A 22,414-nucleotide genomic window follows, 5' to 3' on the forward strand; every position below is an offset into this window, starting at 1 on the left:
AGTGTACTTTAGCTAGGCAGTGAGTAGGAGAGCACACTGTGTTTCCTAAGGATGGCTATAGAGGAGAAAAAACACCCTTTCCTTTTGTGACTGGTATAGTAATTAGTTTCCTGTGCTGTTTTTGTCCAAAGTTTATTTTTTGGCAGGTGTCATGTTTACATTGTATTATTTCCTCCTGATTTATCTCCTTCCTCTGATTTGATCTGTTTTGGGTTTTTCGTTGTTTTTGTTTTGAAAGAGCTCTTAGGGTTCCTTTCTCTGGCTGCTGATGCTGCACGTTAGCTAGTTCGTTAGTATGTTTGATGTCTGATGGGGAGGAGGACTGAAAGCAACTCTAAATAATTATTTAATTTTTAAATGTCTAAATGTTCCAGCAGTCACCAAGCAATAAAATTTACATGAGATTCTCAACATTATCTGCAGCACCACTGCTATTACTTCACCTTCTCCTAAACTACAGCAGTTTAATTATTCTGCCTTTTATATTGGAGAAATAGAATTTTGAAGACTTGAAAGTTAATTTTTGTAAGCATTTGATATTTTATTAATTTGCATTTTTATTATTCTGCAGATAGTTTCTGCAAAGACTTTAAACTCTGCATCATTTTTTAAAAAATGTTTACTCAGAGAGGCAGTGCTAGCATAATACAATGCATAGCAGAATTTTTTCCCCCCAAAATTGACCTTTATGTGATATTTTAGTTGTCTGAAAAGAATCAATAATAAAAATATTTTTCTAAAAACCTCTCGGCTGAGCGTGGTGGCTTATGCCTATAATCCCAGCACTTTGGGAGGCCAAGGTGGGCAGATTGCATGAGCTCAGGAGTTTGAGACCAGCCTGGGCAACATGGTGAAACCTTATCTCTACAAAAAATAAAAAAATTAACTGGGCATGGTAGCACGCTCTTGTAGTCCCAGCTACTCAGTAGGTTGAGGTGAGAGGATCGCTTGAGCCTGGGCTGTAGAAGTGGCAATGAGCCAAGATTGTGCCGCAGCACTCCAGCCTGGGTGACAGAGCCAGACCCTGTTTCAAAAAAACCAAAAAAAAAAAAAAAACAAAAAACAAAAAAAAAAAAGAGAGAAAAAATCAAAAAATAAACAAAAACAACTCTCAAGAAAACATTTTTTTTTTACTTAAAGGTTTTAGAAATTCATTTTATACATATTTTAATGTTCAAATATGTTAAACTAGTAATCCACAGATTTGGATTCTTTAGAGAATATGGGGGATGAAGTTGGTTAGAGCCATAAGCAGGCATTTGAGAATTAACCTGGCTCTTATGGTTTCATCTAACTATTTAAAGCTCTTCGTTCACTTCCTTTTCTTCATTCATAATCTATATTAGAAAATCACAATCTATTTTTATCAGAAATAGCACATCTCCACTAATGAACTAACTTGAAAGTGTATGAGGTATGAGAGGAATGCTGCTTATACCTTCTTCCTCCCATTAGGGCAGGAGAGTCAGAGCCCAAATATGGCCCCGAATAGTTATTATATGCTTTATGAGCCATTTGTTGGTCTTTGGTCCCACCACTTTACACATCATGTGAAGAGAACAAGGACATTTACTCAGCAATATAGTTTTTTGTTTTTTGTTTTTTGTTTTTTTTTTGAGATAGAGTTTCACTCTGTCGCCCAGGCTGGAGTGCAGAGTACAATGGCATGATCTCGGCTCACTACAACCTCCACCTCCTAGGTTCAAGCAATTCTCCTGCCTCAGCCTGCTGAGTACCTGGGATTACAGGTGTGTGCCACCATGCTCAGCTAGTTTTTGTATTTTTAGTGGAGATGGGGTTTCACCATGTTGGCCAGGCTGGTCTTGAACTCCTGACCTCAAGTGATCCACTCACCGTGGCCTCCTAAAGTGCTGGGATTACAGGCATGAGCCACCGCGCCCGGCCAGCAATATAGTTCTAAGTGCAGAGTATAGTTGTGAACCAAATAAGCCCCTGCACTCATGGGGCTTACATGCTGTTGAAATGTATTATAATAATGAAGGTATCCAGAAACACATTTCTCTTGGATTTGAGCAAGGCCTAGAAAGTTTGAAGAACTTTGACTTTAATTTTTCACTCCACGCAGTTAAATCCCTACTCTGCCTAAACAAACGTGTGTACCTCCACAGAACCTGTCCCAGCAAAGAAGTCCTGCTCATGAGTTACACATTTCAGTAATTTAGGATGTCTGTTGTTTATATGGCATATTACTGGGATCAAGGTTTCTTTGTTTAACGATCTGTTTAATGTTTTCAGCTGGGACAGATACATGGTGTTTGCTTAATAAAAATTACTATGGCTAGTATCTGTTATCATATGCAAAAAATAATAAGTTGGGCCCAGTGGTGTGTGCTTGTAGTTCCAGCTACTTGGGATGCTGAAGTGAGAAAATTGCTTGATGCCAGGAGTTCAAGGCTGTAGTGCATGCACTATGACTACACCTATGAATAGCTACTGTACTCCAACCTGGGCAGTATAGAGAGACACTGTCTCTAATAATAATAATAATGACCAACAATGTGCCAATCGCAGTTCTGAGTACTTTCCATATAACAAGTCATTTGGTGCTCATAAGAACCTCGAGGGTACTGTTAACCACCTCATTTTAAAGAGCAAGACAGTGAGGCACAGGTAGGTTCACAAACTTACCCAACATCTTAGAGCTGTGAGTAGCAAAACTGAAATTGGAGTTGAAGTAGGATGGCTCCAGAGTCCTGCTTTTTACGGCTATGTTGTATACTGCCCTCAGCATGCTAAGTTAATAATAGGACATCTGAGCTCTGCTGTGTGATCTCCTTCAGATTTTTCATTTGTGTGCCTCAGTTGCCCTTTATATATAAAACATTTCTTACACCATCAGTTTCATATTACCAATAATGTATATTAACTGCTTTAAGCTCTTCATATGTAGAACCTGTGTAAATTTAGATGTAATAAGTTTTAGATGAAGCTATTTATAGGAAAGATGTCAGAGCATATTTCTATGCAGCTGATAGAGCAGTATTCTAATATATTTTATTTCTTTTTGTCTTCATTTGGTAGAAAAGAGTAGTTGAACAGCTACGGAAGAACCTGATAGTAAAGCAAGAACAACCGGACAAGTTCCAAATACAGCCATTGCCACAATCTGAAAACAAACTACAAACAGCACAGCAGCAACCACTACAGCAACTACAACAGCAGCAGCAGTACCACCACCACCACGCCCAGCAGTCAGCTGCAGCCTCTCCCAACCTGACTGCTTCACAGGTAAACGTGTGGATGGAACATTGCAGGCTGCAGATTGTAGACTGATTTGTTATTGGTCATATAGAACTGGGTCCTGTCTCAGACTATACTAAGCTCAGCTAGGACTAAACGAAAGTTATTTTGATTGCTTTTTTACAGTATAACCCAGATAAGTATCACTTTTGTAATCATTGGCAGAAGGAAATAACATTACAAAGAAGCAAAAATTAAATGGTTTCCCACCTGTCTGAAGAAAGGGAGAAAGGTAGTCAATAACAAAAATCAATTGTCTGCTTTACAGCAGAATTAAAATCTTATTTTGAATTTTTGGAGGTATTTATTTATACTTGTTCTAAAAGTTTGTGACTTGACCTCTTCTGGAATTCTTAGCAACTAGGCATAGAGCTATTCCAGGATCAGTGCTCTTGGGACCAGATAGAAGCATTTGGAAGGATGCTGTGGCTGGGCTCAGTAGCTCATGCCTGTAATCCCAGCACTTTGGGAGGCTGAGGTGGGCAGATCACTTGAGGTCAGTAGTTTGAGACCAGCCTGGCCAACATGGTGAAACCTCATTTCTACTAAAAATACGAAAAAATTAGCCAGGCCTGGTAGCAGGCGCCCGTAATCCCAGCTACTCGGCAGGCTGAGGCAGGAGAATCACTTGAACCCAGGAGGCAGAGGTTGCAGTGGGCTGAGATCACACCACTGCACTCCAGCCTGGGCAACAGAGCAAAACTCCGTCTCAAAAAAAAAAGAAGAGTGCTATATTTGCACTATTCATAGAAACACTCATTTTTAAGCCCATATTTATGAGAAAATGAATTTGTTCTAATACACTGATGGGAATCTGAAATGAAAGCCACAGGTCAAAACTAAAGAAGTGGGAGCTTAATAAAATTCTAACTTGGTGTAGCTGTGCAAATGTTTTTACTGAAAAGGGCATTTAAACAAGCATACAATTTAAGAATAGTGAGGCAATCAAGATACACAAAAAGGGCGTATTTGGAAATGATATTCCAAATGATACTTGGATCCTTGAAGGTCACAGATCCCTTTATGACTCTGTTGAAGGCTATAGATCCCTCTCCAGGAGAATATACATTCACACTTAATACACTCATTTTTACACACTTCAAGGACTTTGGGATCCTCTGAAACCCAAGTGTGGATACCTCTTACAACCAGCACCAGGTCTTTGCTGTGTCTTTATATAGAGAGAAAAAGAGTATAGTTCACTTGGCTGTTCACTGTTTATGGACATTGGACTGGTTCATGTGCAACGTTTTGCAAGTAAAGAATGAATTTTTTATAAGAACATTAAAGATGAGTTAACATTTAATAGAGGTTACTGTATACTGGCAGTCTCCTAAGTGTTTTTATAATGGACATACTCCTCACCCTAATCCTAAGAGGAAGTTATTATTATTACCGTCTCTGTTTGTTTTTGTTTTTTTGTTGTTGTTTTTTTGAGACAGAGTCTCACTGTGTCACCCAGGCTGGAGTGCAGTGGCGCAGTCTCGGCTCACTGCAACCTCTGCCCTCTTGGGTTCAAACAATTCTTCTGCCTCAGCCTCCTGAGTAGCTGGGACTACAGGTGCATGCCACCATGCCCGGCTAATTTTTGTATTTTTAGTAGAGACAGGGTTTTACCATATTGGCCAGGCTGGTCTTGAACTCCTGACCTCGTGGTCTGCCCGCCTCAGCCTCCCAAAGTGCTGGGATTACAGGCGTGAGCCACCGCAACCTGCCCACCATCTCTGTTTTTTAGAAGAGAAAACTAAGGCACAGAGAGGTTACATATTTACCTAAGATCATGGAGGGTGGTATGTGGTGGAGCTAAGATTTGAACCTAGATGTTCTGGCTGAAAAATATGTCCATTCAACTACTCTTCTGTACTGCCATTCAATACAAAAAAAAAAAAAGAAAAAAAAGAAAAAAGCAATGCCAATACTATATAAAACCAAAGAAGGAAAAAGAAAAATCCCTGTTGTCAATCAGATAGCTAGGACAGCCTACATACATTTTACCCTAATCACCACCCCAAGGCTATTTGGAAATTAGGCATTCAAAACTGACTTTAAAAATCTCCTTACCAGCACTTGTATTAGTTCTGAAAGAATGTTTAGAGGATAATTTTAAGTTTAAGTTTTAAACAGAATTGGGTTAGGTTGTTCTCTTTCCAAAGTACAGGTTGATCAGAAAATGTTTACCTGAAAGGAGTGTGGTAGAATTCATTGTTTCCTGTTACATAGGAGTTTTCTGTCTTAACCCATGGAAACATCCTGTTCAAGTAACATTTTATGTTATAAAAATCAAAGGAGACTAGGCACAGTGGCACATACCTGTAATCCCAACACTTTGGGAGGCCGAGGTGGTCGGATCACTTGAGGTCAGGAGTTTGAGACCAGCCTGGCCAACATGGCAAAACTCCATCTCTACTAAAAATACAAAAATTAGCCACGTGTGGTAACATATACCTGTAATCCCAGCTCCTCAGGAGGCTGAGGCATGAGAATCACTTGAACCCGGGCAACAGAGGTTCCAGTGAGCCGAGATCGTACCACTGCACTCCACGCTGGGCGACAGAGCAAGACTCTATCTCAAAAAAAAAAAAAAAGAAAAAAATCAAAGGAAGCATTTCCAAAATATAATAGCTTTTCCTTTCCCTGGTAGTCTGTGTTGCTTTGGGATGGTGGATGGTAAGAGGCCCAGGGCTACCTCCAAAACAGTGTTGCACAGCACCTCTCCATCCGGTAGCCCACCTGATATGTTTAATTGATTTGGCCAACCTTTTTTAAATATTGTTTTATTTAATGCAAATGTTTAATGTTAAAAACCAAAAAGATCCTCCGAGTTTTTGGTTTTTGAGTTTACAGGTAAACTACAAATCTGGTTTTTGGTTTTTGTTTGTTTGTTTTTGAGACAGGATCTGGCTCTTTCACCCAGGCTGGAGTGCAGTGGCACAATCTCAGCTCACTGAAACCCCCGCCCCAAGCCATCCTCCCACCTCAGCCTCCGGGGTAGCTGGGACTACAGGCACAGGCCACCATGCCCAGCTAATTTTTGTATTTTTTTGTAGAAACAGGGTTTCACCATGTTTGCCAGGCTGGTCTCAAACTCCCGAGCTCAAGTGATCCACCCACCTTGGTCTCCCACAGTATTGGGATTACAGACATGAGCCGCTGCGCTTGGCACTACTAACCTATTTATCGGTACTACCAATCTATGTGGTAGATTCTGGTGTACAAAGAGCAATGGTCCCTGCCAAAAGTCTGGTATATCGTTATTAATAATTTTTATTCATTCTGTAAATATTTGTGGAGTTCCTACTGTGTGCTAGCACTGTTCTAGGTAATGTGGAGACTAAATTCACAAATCAGAGAGTTTCTATTTTCCAGAATTTAAAAAATTTAAGATGTAGAGAAATTTTGAGGACAGAGTAATTTTGACTAGAGGGATCAGAAAGTGCTTGTCAAGGAGGGTTGCATCTGAGCAGGGCCCTGTCAGATGAATGGGATTTCAGTGATAGAGCAGAGGGGAAAGAGCTTCACAGGTATGGAGAGTGGTATGAACAAAATGATGGAGTCAAAAAGGTAAATGCATGCCCTGGGAATCATAAGTAGGCTGGTTGGAGTGTGTAATCCACGAAACGATGGAGAGGAGATAAGGCCAAGCCCTCCAAAGCATGCCAAAACTTCTGGGTTTTTTAACAGTCATAGGGAAGTCTAAAGGTTCGTGAGGGCAAGGACAAATGGGAGGTTATATATGGCATATATTAAATACACAACTTCAGAAAGAATTAAATATTAAGTAGCAATCAGGGGCCAGGAGGAGATGCTAAGAGGAGAAAGCTTTTTATTCTAAGTCGGGTGATTGGCATATACCAAGGCATAGAGGAAGCAATGAGGAATTCTTTTTGGGAGAGGGAATGGGAACAGTTTGCTTTACTTAGTTAACGTCAACTCATGCTTATATGTATATTTTAAAAGTTTTCCAATCTACAGAAAAAGTGAAAGAATAGAACAGTTAAATACAGTTATACTCTCCAACCTATATTCACAGCCCTCTAATTTTTAATGGCATAATGCAAATGTAAAGAAGAAAGCCGTTAATAAAACCAAAGGGAAAACAAACCTTTGGAGACAAAAAAGGAAAAAGGGTTCTATTTGTGGTTGTTTTGAGTATACAACATGACTGCATTCAAAATTAAACCAGCAAAATAATATAAAATAGATGTGGAGGTTACTTAGATCCCATAGTAATAATCCCTTAAATTCTAATTTGTATATTGGAGTTCATCTTTTTTATTTTATTTTTTTTTCTTTGAGGCAGGGTCTCACTGTATCACCTAGGCTGGAGTGCAGTGGTGCAATTATGGCTCACCTCAGCCTTGACCTCCCAGGCTTAGGTGATCCTTCCACCTCAGCCTCTCAAGTAGTTGGGACTACAGGTGTGTCACCATGCCCAACTAATTTTTATATTTTTTGTGGAGGCCGGGTTTCACTATGTTGCCAAGGCTGGTCTCAAACTCCTAGGCTTAAGTGATCCGCCCACCTTAGCCTCCCAAAGTGCTGGGATTATAGGTATGACCCACTGTGTCCAGCCTGAGTCCATCTGTTTTAAATCAATACTTCATATTTGGCAGGCAAACAACAATAACTTAGCAAATAAATAAATAAATAAAAAGGATTTTGCTATTGGCAGTATTTGCCATGCCATGTATTTCTGCATTAACTTCTAGCTCATGCAATTTGGATTTTGTCAAAATAAAGGACCCCTTCATGAAACTGTGGAGAAATAGCTACCTTCTCTTAAAGATGATCATACTTAGACACTGTTAACTAGCTAAAAACAAATCACAGCTTTCATATAAATAAATCTCTTGGTTGGGTGTAGTGGCTCACGCCTGTAATCCCAACACTTTGGGAGGCCGATGTCAGAGGATTACGTGAGGGCAGGAGTTCTAGACCAGCCTGGGCAACATAGCAAGATCACGTCTCTACTAAAAATAAAAAAAATTAGCCAGGTGTGGTAGCACCTGCCTTTAGTCCAAGGTACTCAGGAGACTGAGGTGGGAGGATTACTTGAGCCCAGGAGGTCAAGGCTGCAGCGAGCTGTGATTGCGCCACTGCACTCTAGCCTGGGTGACAGAGTGAGACCCTGTCTCAAAAACAAATAAACAACAACAATCATAAGAATTTGTTGTTGGACACCTTTCTTCTCTATGTCTCTTCTTCCTCCTTGCAGAACAGTTCAGACATTTTCGTTAGACTTGGATTTCAAAGTTCTAAATTCCTTTTGTCATCTAAACCCAGCAGTTTGGTTTGTGTTCCCTAATACTTGGGAAAGAAGCACCACCAGACTAGGGGTAAAGATCTAAGCACTACCTGGGTCTTGGTGTCAATAAATAGTAAATATATTCTTCAAAAAGTTTTCACTGAAGCGTACAGTACTAGGTCTTGTGCCTGTATACTAGACAAACAGGTATGTAGATGCTAGAAATCATGTAGTGAAATCAGCCATAACCATAGTTGTAAAATAAAAGAAAACTGCTAACCTAAGATGTGAACAAACTTGTTAGGTTTCAGTGTTTTTAAAGTGTTGGATTAATGGTAAGTGTATAATTCAGGTGAGTTTGAGGCTTTAGTCAGTATTTTGTAGAATCATCAGTTTAGAGTTATTCAAAATATTGATGATTTACTTAAACAAAAGTACATTGACTTCTCTTAAAGCAGTAACAACATGCGTGTCTTTAAAATCCATGTCAGTTGAGTTCTGACTAGAGCTTTACTCCCACAATCCACGGTAGCACTGGATTGAACGCCATCTGGTGTGACTGGATCACCACTTCAGAAGTTCTTTAAATCGACATGTTTTAAATGGAAAACAAGGGCTAATACACTGTGGTAAAAACGCTTGCTGCAAATTGCTGATAATGCAGTCAGTCCTTGCTGTTATTCCATTTCTAATAATAAATAGCATTTGGCTTTTATTTGGTTTTCATCACTGATCGAAGATAGATGATGATCCACTGCACCCCAAAATAAATATCAGTGTTCCCCCTGATTTCACATTTCACATTTAAGGAGGCAATGGCAAACAGAATAAGCCACTTAGCGAAGAGGAAACAAAGATTTGGATGGTGGTCTTAAAAGATTAGATAATATGCGTATACGTGCATAAGGCAGAAAAATAGAGATAAGTAATTCCCCAGAAGCAAACAACTTAATACCCCAAAGTAGGAAAGCATAGACACTGAAATAGAAATTCATAAGGGAAGTTGTCCAGATGTGTTTCTGAGAGTGGAGGTACTTGTCACTGGTCTTGCACAGTGATAGAACTTTCTGTGATGTTGGGAATGCTGTCTATCTCCACTGTTCAGTTCGGTCACCACTAACCACATGTGACTTTTGACATTTGAAATGTTGCTAGTGCAACTGAGGAGCTGATGTTTTAATTTTGTTTTTGTTTTAATTAATTAAATTTAATTAGTTTAGTTTTTATTTTTATTTATTTATTTATTTTTTTTTTGAGATGAAGTCTCACTCTTGTCGCCCAGGCTGCAGTGCAATGGTGCGATCTCGGCTCACTGCAGCCTCTGCCTCACGGGTTCAAGTGATTCCCCTGCCTCAGCCTCCCGAGTAGCTGGGATTACAGGCGCCTGCCACCACACCTGTCTAATTTTTTTTTTTTTCTTTTTGAGACAGAGACTCACTCTCTCACCTGGCTGAGTGCAGTGGCACGATCTCTGCTCACTGCAACCTCCGCCTCCCGGGTTCAAGCAATTCTCTTGCCTCAGCCTCCCGAGCAGCTGGGATTACAGGTGCCTGCCACCAGGCCTGGCTGATTTTTGTATTTTTAGTAGAGATGGGGTTTCGCTATGTTGGCCAGGCTGGTCTCGAACTCCTGACCTCAGGCGATCCGCCCGCATCGGCCTCCCAAAGTGCTGGGATTACAGGCATGAACCACTGCACCTGGTCTACTTTTTATATTCTTAGTAGAGACGGGGTTTCGCCGTGTTGACCAGGCTGGTCTCGAACTCCTGACCTCAGGTGATCCACCCACCTCGGTTTCCCAAAGTGCTGGGATTACATGTGTGAGCCACTGCACCTGGCCAATTAATTTCCTTTTAAATAGCAACTTGTGGCTATTGGCTGCCAAATCAGACAGTACAAATATACAGTAAAGGTGAAGTAGTATCAAAATCAGAATCAATGAGTTTGACCAGATAAATTTTCATGTTCCTGAAATGTCGATCTATCTCCAGATGGATGTTTAGGCCATGTAATGAGTTTGTTTGTATTTTTTTGTTTGTTTTGTAACTGATTCCTTTAATTATTCTAGTAAAAAGTCTAGAAAAGTACAGCTTCAATGCTGCAATAGCACTTAAGGAGCATCAGTCAAGTCCTCTCACCTCAGTTCATCTTCTGATCTCTCAGGCTTTTAAAACTCAGATGTTTGTTTTCAACTTGTCATGTTTCATTGCATCTTTGATCACTTTTGCAGCAGTTCTCCAGAGAAAAGATTATAGGTAGTAACTCATAATATCCCTTTGGTATCAAGAACTGGTATTTACCATATACTCGTTGGCTAATAGGTTTCATTATCTGGAGCTTGGGACTCATTGCCTCCAGGGTAGCTGCCTCAGAGGCGACATGCTAATCCTTATGTGAGTTTCCCTTCCTTCTCTCCAGGGTGACACCATAAAAAAGAAAGAAAGAAAGAAAAAGACACTGCCCTTTTACCCCAGCCTTTGTGTCTCAGGAAGCAGATATCCAGAATTATATGGTGGCTTTCTTCATATTGGTGAGGTTGTAGCAGTTAGGATAGAGATGATATGTACCTCATTGATTTGCAACTAGTACAAAGTTTAAATTAATTGACAGCAAGCAAAGAATTAGAAAAACTAAAAGAAATAAGTATACTCACATTCTGTATCTGTACACCTACCCCATTTGTTGTTGAAAACCCTGTGCCTGAGTTAGTCTGCAGTTATTACTATGAACTTACCCATTTACAAGTGACACCAATATGAGAACTCTTGAAAACTAGAGATTGCCTTTCTCTGTAGTGAGGAGTGTGCTGTATGTACACAAAAGAAATGTCGTTCTACAGAGAAACTTGATTATGAGAATTATTATTTTGTTTTCTTCCAAGGTTTAGCAGCATATTGTTTAGTGGGATTTAGTTTATTATTTAGTTTAGATTTAGTATCCTAATATCTGTTTTCCCTGTCTCCTAGAAGACTGTAACTACAGCTTCTATGATTACCACAAAGACACTACCTCTCGTCTTGAAAGCAGCAACTGCGACCATGCCTGCCTCTGTGGTGGGCCAGAGACCTACCATTGCTATGGTGACCGCCATCAACAGTCAGAAGGCTGTGCTCAGCACTGATGTGCAGAACACACCAGTCAACCTCCAGACGTCTAGTAAGGTCACTGGGCCTGGGGCAGAGGCTGTCCAAATTGTGGCAAAAAACACAGTCACTCTGGTAAGCCAGCAGCTGCTCCTCGTGTGTGATCACATGAGAAGGTTAGGCTATGCATTTGTATAGTATATCCCTTCTCGGCTCCTGCTGGACTTCTCAGTTTCCATCATTCTTCTAGCATAACAAATTCCCCTTTGGGGCCGACAAGGGAATATGGCATTTCTGCTGTCTGCTCAAATCACTACAGAAGCGTCCTGACACCAAGGACCAAATTCAGTGCATTAGCTGAGGTCCAAGTATGACTTGATTTTAGGGGAAAGGTCTCCTTCACAGAGGCATACACACTGTTTCATTTATCTCTGCCTCTCGCTTCCCTCTCTGTACAGTGTTTTCCTGTGAAACTTGAGTGCTTAAACTCTCTTGTGCTGTATTACTGCCTTGGTGAAAACTCCCTGATAATTCTTTTAGTTTTAATAGCTCTTTAAATTGATTGTACCCAGAAAGTACTGGAGTTAGTTGGGGCACTTTAAAAATATTCAAGAAACTCACAAATTAACTGTGTCAGTGCCCAAGTTTTGTTCAGGAAAAAAAAAAAAATCCCTTTAAGGAGGAAGTACTTGGACAAGAATTTTCATGAGAGTTCTAGGATCGAGCCATTTAGAAAACTGATATTCTCAGAAGCTTGGGAGAAATATATCTAAATTTTGATGTAAAATTCCCTTAAAATGGCACCTAAGAGCTCTTGGTGGCTTTTGAATAATACCAGTGGTGAGTGAAACTAGAGAGCAATAAAATGAAGCTTCACCACTTACCCAGGAATCCTTAGAGAAGCAACCAGGTCACTCAACCAAATACTGAGAGTTAGAAAATTTTCTATAGGAATAAAGCCATTCACTATAAGCTTATATCAGGAAAAAGCCTACTTGGCTAAGCAGCAAGTTTGATTTTACTTTGGATCCAGTCTTGACTTTTAAAATATGTTAATGCAAAAGTTCTTGAGTGTCAAAGAGAATTGTCTAAGATTTACTGAGCCTGCTATGTTCTCCATTAGGTGTAGGAGGAAACAGAAGCGTGGTTGGTTCATTTTATAGGGTAAAGCACGCAGGTGGGAGAGTTAAAAAGTTTCCTAGTGCAGTGTTAATTCAGATGATTAACTTACGATGAAAGCTTGTAGAAAATATTGTCTGATCCAAAGAATAGTGATGCTAAAAATACTAGCTTTGATATTGAAGAGTAATTGTTCTCTCTGGTTTATTTATCTTCCTCATTTTTTAGCAGGTTCAGGCAACACCTCCTCAGCCCATCAAAGTACCACAGTTTATCCCCCCTCCTAGACTCACTCCACGTCCAAACTTTCTTCCACAGGTGAGTAAACCAATGACAAGCTCAATGATAGGTTAGATGGGACAAAAATCCTCATGGGCTCTTTCTAAGTAGCCTGTAATGGGGCTTGTCAGCCCAGCTGTCTATCCCGCTTAGCTAAACATTCTGACTGTTGATTTCTGTACCATGAAGAAGCTTATTTTGTCATCATGGTTTATTAGCAATGACCAAAGGCAGTAACAGGGGGTAGTAAAGGAAAGGGACATTTTCTAAATTTAAAATAATTAAAACCATTATAAACCTTAAACTTACTAGAAGAATTTAGCCAAAGTCTGCCTGGCAGTGGGGAAAGAATGCAATTAACACTTCTTATTTCTTTCCTACATGCCAGAAAGAGTAGGGAAGGAAACAACAGCTAAACCAACTAGTAGAAACCATTCTTCAGTTCTACCCTGGAGAGTGATGGTTTTTATCATCATGCTTAAAGGCAAAGCCTTGCTTCTAAAGGCTTAGGCTAGGGGTCTGTACAGAGGACCTTCTCCCTAGGCCCGAGCAGCTCTGCATGACTATATTCTCCTGAGAGTGTTCTTCCAGCAATTAGGCTAACTTTCACCATTCCCAATGCAAAATGTCAAGATTTCCCCATTCTGGACCTTGAGGAGTGTTGACTTCCTTGGTAGAAAGGCTGAGAGTTCCTATCTGAGGCCCTAGTTTTCAGACAAAGGGAGAAGAAGGAGTTTTGTGGTCAGTAGTGTAAATGATTTCCAAATAGCCTCTGGGGAGAGGATGGGCAGTGCTAATATGAGATAAGATGATTTCACTTGTTTATCAGATAAATCCTTAATAAATACCTTAATAAATACCTCAGAGGGTAGTCTGAGAGCACATGGGAGGGATACCTGCCTTTTTTTTTTTTTTTTTTTTTTTTGCAATGGAGTCTCACTCCCATCGCACAGGCTGGAGTGCAGTGGCACAATCTAGGCTCACTGCAATCTCCACCTCCTGGGTTCAAGTGATTCTCCTTCCTCATCCTTCCAAGTAGTTGGGGATTACATGCATGCACCACCACGCCCAGCTAATTTTTGTATTTTTGGTAGAGACGGGGTTTTGTCATGTTGGTCAGGCCTGTCTCAAACTCCTGACCTCAGGGTGATCCACCTGCCTCGGCCTCCCAAAGTGCTGGGATTACAGGCCTGAGCCACTGCGCCCGGCCTACCTGCCTATTTTTAAGAGTATTAGAGAAGGTTCCTTCAAGCTTTCTTTGATGAGTTGACATTCAGTCTGACCTAAAATCCTAGCTGAGTTAGCCTGATAAAACTTTGAAAGAAGAATAAAAATGTCCCAGGCAGAGGACAGAACATGTATGTAGTTCCAGGGTGGAGAAATGCATTAAGTTTAAAGAACCAAAGGAGGTTTGCTGTGGCTGAGCACAGAGGGCCATGTGGCTCATGCAGGCTAGAGTGAGTTAGAGTTGAGGTTGGAGAAGTCCGCTAGGGCCAGAGCTGGTGGAACCTTGTAGGCTATGCGAGAACCTGGGCCTTATCCTAGGAGCAGCAGGCATTCATTAAAGCATTTTCAAGCAAGCACTTGATGTGGTCAGATTTAGGTTTTAGAAAGTTCCTTCTTGCCTCTGTGCAGAGAATAAATTGGGGACGGTCAAGACTGTGGGCAGGAAGAACAGTTAAGACATTGTCAGTAATGGTAATAGCCAATGTTTAGAGAGTCTTGCTACATATTAGGTACTATGCTAGGCACTTTACATGGAGTATCCGTTTTAATTGTTACAGCAACCCTATGCAAATAGGTATTACTCTTTTTAGGGTAAGGAATCTAAGGTTTAGTCCATGTTTTTCAAACAGTGGATCATGGCCCACTTGTTGTGAAAGCAATTTAGTGGATTGTAACCAGAGTGTTTAAATAAAATGAATAGAATAGAATAGAATATGAACTATTAAGAGTACGTAGCACATACTGTCTTCTCTATTTCAGAAAGTTTTTGTTTTTAGAGGTACATGTCTATAGGTGCATGCTGATTACAGAGTAAAATATATTTCTTACTGTTAGTCAGTAGCACCCACCATAGGGTTGTTTTAAGTTCAGTCAGACATTCATACCGACAAGACTTTCATGGGCCACACTTGGCACCAGTCTACTTGGAACGATACAGGACAGAAACCACAGCTTGTGAGCAAGATAGCATCAGACATTTGTCTTCAGTGAGTCCATACAGCAGTCCCTACAGCTGTCCAAGGATAGCTCAGGTGTAAGGAAATAAGCTCCTTATCTAAGACAGTGGGAAAGCCACCTTGGCATAGAAGCCTTATGCCCACAGGAGCCAATGTATCTTATAAAAACTACATAGGCATGGCTTCAAGGTCCCCACAATGGATGTGCCCAAGTTATGAGAGTCACCCCACTTAGGGAAGCCCAAATCATGGGGTCCCCTCAAGCCCATCCAGATTTGATTTAGCAGTAAGGGATTTTTTTTTTTTTAAGACAGGGCCTCACTCTATCACCCAGGCTGGAGTGCAGTGGCGCTATCTCAGCTCACTGCAACCTCCACGTCCCAGGTTCAAGCAATCCTTATGTAGCCTCTCAAGTAGCTGGAATTACAAGTGTGTGCCACCATACCTGGCTAATTTTTGTATTTTTAGTAGAGACGGGATTTCACCATGTTGGCCAGGCTGGTCTCAAACTCCTGGCCTCAAGTGGTCCACCAGCCTCAGCCTCCCGAAGTGTTGGGATTACAGGTGTGAGGCACTGTGCCCGGCTAGTAAAGGGTCATTTTTATCATAAGCAGTGTTGCCTGGTAATATAGTTGACATTCTTCTTTCCAGGAGAGCAGAGCTAAAGAGTTAATTGAAGGTCAAGCTTCATGCATAAGGGGAAAGCACTTTGCCCACAGGGTCACAGTTTTAAAAGTTTGAAAAATACTGGCTTATGGCTGGGTGCAGTGGCTCACACCTGTAATCCCAGCACACTGGGAGGCCAAGGCGGGTGGATCCCGAGGTCAGAAGATTGATACCATCCTGGCCAACATGATGAAACTGCCTCTACTAAAAATACAAAATTAGCTGGGCGTGGTGGCATGTGCCTGTAGCCCCAGCTACTCGGGAGGCTGAGGCAGGAGAATCACTTGAACCTGGGAGGCGGAGGCTGCTGTGAGCTGAGATCGCGCCACTGCACTCCAGCCTGGCAACAGAGCAAGACTCCATCTCAAACAACAACAACAACAAAAACAAACAAACAAAAAAACCTGGCTATTAAAAATCAAGTATGGTACCTCAGGTTACACGGCCAGTGAGTGGTAGAACCAGGATTTGAACCCAAGCAAGGCTGACCTCATGTTTTTAACTGTAACTTTTTTTCACTGTTTTTAGTGAGCCAAACATAAGCTAGGATAGTAGATAGTGGAATGAGGATAGAAGTAGACAGATTTGAGAAGTATTTAGAGAGTAGAGGGTGGGGTAGGAATCATCAAGAGTGATTCCAAAATTTGTCAAGAAAAGGGCACTTACTGAGGCAATTATAGGAGGAAGAGAAGATTGGAAGAAGAAATTAATGAGTCTTAGACATGTTGATTTTGAACTTTTGAGATATTCAAGTTGAATATAACTGAAGTTCAGGAAGTGTCTCAGGTTCTGAGGTAAAAGTGTGAAAGTCTTCAGTACATAGATGGTAATTGAAGCCATGAGATGGGCGAAAGCTCCTAAGAATAATGAGAACATTGGGAAGAAAAGGGGTGCCAGGGAAAAAAATCCTAAGAAATACTCACATTTAGGATGAAGCAGAGGAAGAGTAAGCCCACAAAGGAGACTAAGAGGAGGAGTGGCCAAGAACAGGGAGTTAGAGGGCCAGGAATGGGGCTGCACTGAAGCTGTGGATATGAAGAAATTTCAAATGTGAGTTAAGGCTATTGGCAACATTATGACTATACTGTGCACAAGTTCTGGGTGGGACCAGTCTCTGGATTAGGCCTTTGACCTCAGCTGGAAGAGGTGGCATGGTGTAGAAGAGGGAGCTCAGGATTTAGAATCAAAAGCTATGTTCTAGGGTGAGGTTTGGACCTCAAGAGCTGATGAGTCTTGTATAAGATTATATGCCCTGAGGTCTATAGAATTAATATACCAAAATGAACATTAATAAGTGTATTAAATACCATTTCATACATAGAGTGTGGAAGATTTGCTTTTATAGGACTTGAGCAGCTTAAGTAATACAATAATTATTCTCTCTTTCCCCTATAGGTTCGACCCAAGCCTGTGGCCCAGAATAACATTCCTATTGCCCCAGCACCACCTCCCATGCTCGCAGCTCCTCAGCTTATCCAGAGGCCCGTCATGCTGACCAAGTTCACCCCCACAACCCTTCCCACATCCCAGAATTCCATCCACCCCGTCCGTGTCGTCAATGGGCAGACTGCAACCATAGCCAAAACGTTCCCCATGGCCCAGCTCACCAGCATTGTGATAGCTACTCCAGGGACCAGACTCGCTGGACCTCAAACTGTACAGCTTAGCAAGCCAAGTCTTGAAAAACAGGTACAGGCAGAGTATGTACCTGCTCTGGGCTGTAGCCTTGCCATTGAGGCATATGGCTGCTGGGCTTTCTCTAAATACATTTTCTCAAGGGCTCTTCATCTCACCACCATTGTCAGTAAGCTGTCGCTTATGTGCGATAATTCATCCACGTGCAGAAGGGTCGGTCATTCTTACTGAAGAAAATTGGTTTGCTTTTCCCACCATCCCCTCGGAGATGGGCTGGGATTCCTGTGTGAGTGAGCTCCCCCTGGTGGTTCTGATGTGGAAATTCACAGACAGGCTGTGCTGCCCTCCGTCAGTAGTAAACAGAAAACGCCATGTTAGTTTCGGCCCAGTAAGAATCCAGGTGAAGATCGGACTGTGAAAGTCAGGAAGAATAAACAAAACAGGGAAAGGGATTTCATTTCAAAGACTTTTCTTTGATTGCTACAGATAATGGGGAGCCAAACAAAAAAAAAATTAAAATTTCCAAAAAGCATTCTTTTAACTTTAGAGGATGCAGATATTTTAGCTCAAATATTGAAACATTTCATTTATATTTCCTGAAGTCAGATTTTATCTTAAAAAACGAGGCTAGAGACATACAAGTAACCTGCAAAAATACATGAAGGTTCTGTAGCAGAAAGACCTCTGAAAACAACAAGAAGGATTTATAGGCAGTCACCGTATCCTATTTGAAAAACGACTAGTGATGAGAAAGAAGAATTTGGCAAAGAAAAGCATTCTCTCTCAAGAAAGTTGCTTTAAAAAGTCATCGACCTGTTTCTAATTATTCAGTCTTGACTTCTCATTTATCTGAAAATAGTCTGTGGTGATCCTGAATCTTCTGCTTCTGGATGGACCATGATTCAGAGAGGCTGTTCAGATGCTGCCTGCTGCCTTAGTCTTCTTGAGCAGAGGAACCTATGCATAGGGTACTAGGCCTTAAACCCAGGCAGCTCACAAATGCGGCAGACCTTGCACTCAAGAAGCTAGGTATCAAACTGTGCTTAGGAAACACAAGAACACATCTCAATTCCTGGGGAACCTATTCAAACCCCAGGAAGTGCTTTGAGAAACATTCAGAAATAAATTATTATTATTATTAGTAGTAGTAGTAGTAGTAGTAGTAGTAGTAGTAGTATTTTGAGATGGAGTTTCACTCTTGTTGCCCAGACTGGAGTGCAATGGCACGATCTCAGCTCACCGCAACCTCCGCCTCCCAAGTTCAAGCGATTCTCCTTGCCTCAGCCTCCTGAGTAGGTGGGATTACAGGTGTGAGCCACCACGCCTGGCTAATTTTGTATTTTTAGTAGAGACAGGGTTTCTCCATGTTGGTCAGCTGATCTCAAACTCCCAACCTCAGGTGACCTGCCTGCCTCAGCCTCCCAAAGTGGTGGGATTACAGGCATGAGCCACCACGCCCAGCCCAGAAATAAATTATTTACACATATTTTAAAACAGAAAATTTCAAACTTATTGACAGCAGAACTTTGGTATTAAACTACTGAGAGTCAGACGCTCAAGCTTAGGAGTTTGGGTGGGGACCTGTTGTTTTGCACTGGCTCTCAAAGAACCTCTGAGGAGCCTCAGTGTTCCACAGGACCTGGTTTCACAACACTATTTTAGGTTATTAAATATTATTTCTCTTTACCTCTTTTTTTGATAAAGATATTTTTAGGAGACAAATTGTTTTGGTTTCATTTTATTTTTACATTTATGATTACAAAGATAATACAAGTTCATTTTTAAAACAGATTCAAACATTTCAAAAATATAAATTGTAGAAAGTGCTTTTCCCCATAATTTAAAGAGGGAGTTAACTTTTATCATAATTTTACCCCCAAGAGTTAATTACTATTAACAGTTTAGATTATATTCTTACAGATATATTTTTTTCTGTTTTTGACACAAAGTTTTACTCTTGTCACCCAGGCTGGAGTGCAATGGTGGGATCTCAGCTCACTGCAACCTCCACCTCCCGGATTCAAACAATTCTCCTGCCTCAGCCTCCCAAGTAGCTGAGATTACAGGTGCCCGCCATCTCACCCAGTAATTTTTGTATTTTTAGTAGAGACAGGGTTTCACCATGTTGGCCAGGCTGGTCTCAAACTCCTGACCTCAGGTGACCCACCTGCCTTGGCCTCCCAAAGTGGTGGGATTACAGGTGTGAGCCACCATACCCGGCCCCCAGATATTTTCTATGTACGTGTAAAACATTTTTAAAGCAAAAACCAAAATCAGACTGTATATTTTGTAATTTTTTTTTCCCTACTTTAATAGATCTTAAACATCTTTTCCTGTTGTGGCCTCCATGTTGATAGAGCTTTTTATTTTAATTATAATATTATAAAAAGATATCCTTGAAATCTTAAGAATTAAAATAATTCCTTAAGATTTGTAGCAGTAAATTTCATGTTCTCTCTCTCTCTCTCTTTTTTTTTTTTTTGAGACGGAGTCTTGCTCTGTCGGCCAGGCTGGAGTGCAGTGGTGCGATCTCGGCTCACTGCAAGCTCCGCCTCCCGGGTTCATGCCATTCTTCTGCCTCAGCCTCCCAAGTAGCTGGGACTACAGTCGCCTGCCACCATGCCTGGCTAATTTTTTGTATTTTTAGTAGAGACAGGGTTTCACCGTGTTAGCCAGGATGGTCTCGATCTCCTGACCTCGTGATCCTCCCGCCTCGGCCTCCCAAAGTGCTGAGATTACAGGCATGAGCCACCGCGCCCGGCCGATGTTCTCTCTTCTTTTTGTTCTAATAAAGGAATTCAGTCATTGTTATTTTAGTTTGCTGGGCAGCCTGGCATAATAGTCTTAGACGTTACCAAGCCCGACCAGCAGAGACTCTCTTTAGACTAGATTGCATTCTCAGGATTCTCTTACTTCATATCTTTCAACTATCCTTCTTTTCTATTTATCTTTCATTTCCAGTATCACATTTATAGCCAGTAAGAGATCTCATAGATTATAGAGCTAAAGGTAAAACAATGTAATGTATGTAGCCGTGGAAGAACCTGTTCACACGTGTTCACAGAGTTACCAAACCCGTATCCAACGTTCTCTCTATGACCAGGCTAAGTAGGTTCCCTTTTGCCTTCTGCTATTCCCTTTAGATGATAACATCATTCATTTAATAAAAATGTGTTAAGTGCCAGTTGCTATGCTGCATGCGACGTCTATATATAAGGTGGATAAACTAAAGCCCGTACCCTCACGGAACTCAGTTTCTAGTGTGTTTGGAGCAGGTGCTGAGGCTGTGTCTCCAGGGAAGGAAGCATGGCCTCCCACACTGATATAGGAATGGGAGAAGGCAATGCCAGTTATAACAGCAGTGGTCTCACGTGTCCTTCCCCTGTCAGACATAACCAACTTCCTTATCCACCCCAGATAAGAGATCTTATCCCTTATTAGAAACTACGTTACATTGTGTCTCTGAGAAAACAAGTGATAGGGTTTAAAAATCTTTGAAGCTGAAGACTCGTTTTAGACAGAAAAGTAGATGAAGCCAGAAGACTTACAATATAGCCTTCACATCGCCTCCCCTGTCCTTGTCCTCTTCAGCGCTCTGAAGTGGGGCTAACACCTGTTGGTGATGAAATGAAATAAGGTATTTAATGTTTATTAGACTATGCCTGATGGAGTTCTCAGGAATTGTTTCTTTCTTCTCCACCCCACTGCACACCCTGCAACAAAGACTTCTATGTATGTCGTCAATTCAGAGCTACTGAAAAAAATCCAAGGTTCTGTGGGGAAAAAAGATTGCCACGTTACCATAAATATTTTTCATAGGAATCTGCACAGTATCTTTTAAAGAGGAGTACTTACAAGATAATATTATCCAATGTATTATCTTCAAATTTCTGTTTTCCCTGTTAGTAAACCCGAGCTGATGGCTCCCCTTACCCCATTTTAATACTGGTGCTATAGTAGAGAAAATAGTTCCAAGTGATCAAACCATGGATTTTGCTTTGCCTTCAATCCCAATCTATTTAACCTTGACTAACGAAATTATGTGGACATTTATTTGCACCTGCCTAACTTTGATTTTTCATGCAGACAGGTATATAAAGTATACTTGATTAACTTCATTCTAGGTTTGTGCAGAGTTTTTGGATTCTTTTATTATACCAAAAAGAACAGGAGCTGCAAATTCTAACAACCGTGGGTTCGAAGAGGAGATGTGAGTGAGTGAAACAGGCTAGGAGTAAACAACCGGACTTTTTATTTATTTTTCCACTTTCAGTGGGAACATGAGTATAAGAGATATCCCGCTTTTATTCTTAATTCCCCTTTAAAATAATAAGACAAGCATGATAATAATTGACAATAGAAAATGGAAGAAACTGTGGCAAACTGCACAGTAATGTGCTTCATCTCAAGGAAGCAGCTGCTTCTTGGCAATAACAAACTTTTATCACATGGAGACTTTTTCAAGAAAAGCCTGAAATCCAGATGTTTTTAAAAGTTGCCTAGTTGTTAAAATACTGGTAACTGTTTAAACACCATATAGGCAGAAAATAACATCTGCAAGACAACTTCGAGTCTGCATAATGGTTTATAATCTCAGATAGAGACCAAACTTTAGATTCATCGAAGAGATAATCCAGGAATTCTTTTTTGTTTTCTAAATCCAATGTTTTTTTAAATTGAGGTGAAATCACATAAAATTAATCATTTTAAAATAACAGTTCAGTGGCATTTAGTATATTCACGGTATTGTGCAACCACCACTTCTGTTAAGTTCCACAACATTTTCATTACCCCAAAATAAAACCCAGTATCCATTAAGCAATTATTTAACTTTTGCCCTCCACCCTGCCGCTGGCAATCACCAATTTGCTTTCTGTCTCTATAGATTTACCTGTTCTGGATACTTCATATACATAGAATCATACAATATGTGATCTCTTACAT

At 40.8% G+C, this 22,414-nt stretch overlaps 1 protein-coding gene across 15 annotated transcripts in view; it reads left to right on the forward strand.

The window, feature by feature from the left end:
* The window catches only part of PHF21A (PHD finger protein 21A), a 198,098-nt gene that overhangs the window by 144,687 nt on the left and 30,997 nt on the right, over positions 1-22,414 (forward strand). For 11 of the 15 annotated variants that reach the window (XM_058424461.1, XM_032166148.2, XM_032166153.2 and 8 more), the window contains 4 exons: positions 3,043-3,249; positions 11,472-11,723; positions 12,936-13,025; positions 17,231-17,524. In XM_058424461.1, the coding sequence (XP_058280444.1) occupies positions 3,043-3,249; positions 11,472-11,723; positions 12,936-13,025; positions 17,231-17,524 (843 nt within the window). The remainder of the gene's footprint in view (positions 1-3,042; positions 3,250-11,471; positions 11,724-12,935; positions 13,026-17,230; positions 17,525-22,414) is intronic. The other 4 variants (XM_058424467.1, XM_058424463.1, XM_058424466.1 and 1 more) reach the window with 2 other exon arrangements.

The sequence above is a fragment of the Hylobates moloch genome, unplaced genomic scaffold (genome assembly GCF_009828535.3).
Source record: "Hylobates moloch isolate HMO894 unplaced genomic scaffold, HMol_V3 SCAFFOLD_11, whole genome shotgun sequence".
Classification (NCBI taxonomy): domain Eukaryota; kingdom Metazoa; phylum Chordata; class Mammalia; order Primates; family Hylobatidae; genus Hylobates; species Hylobates moloch.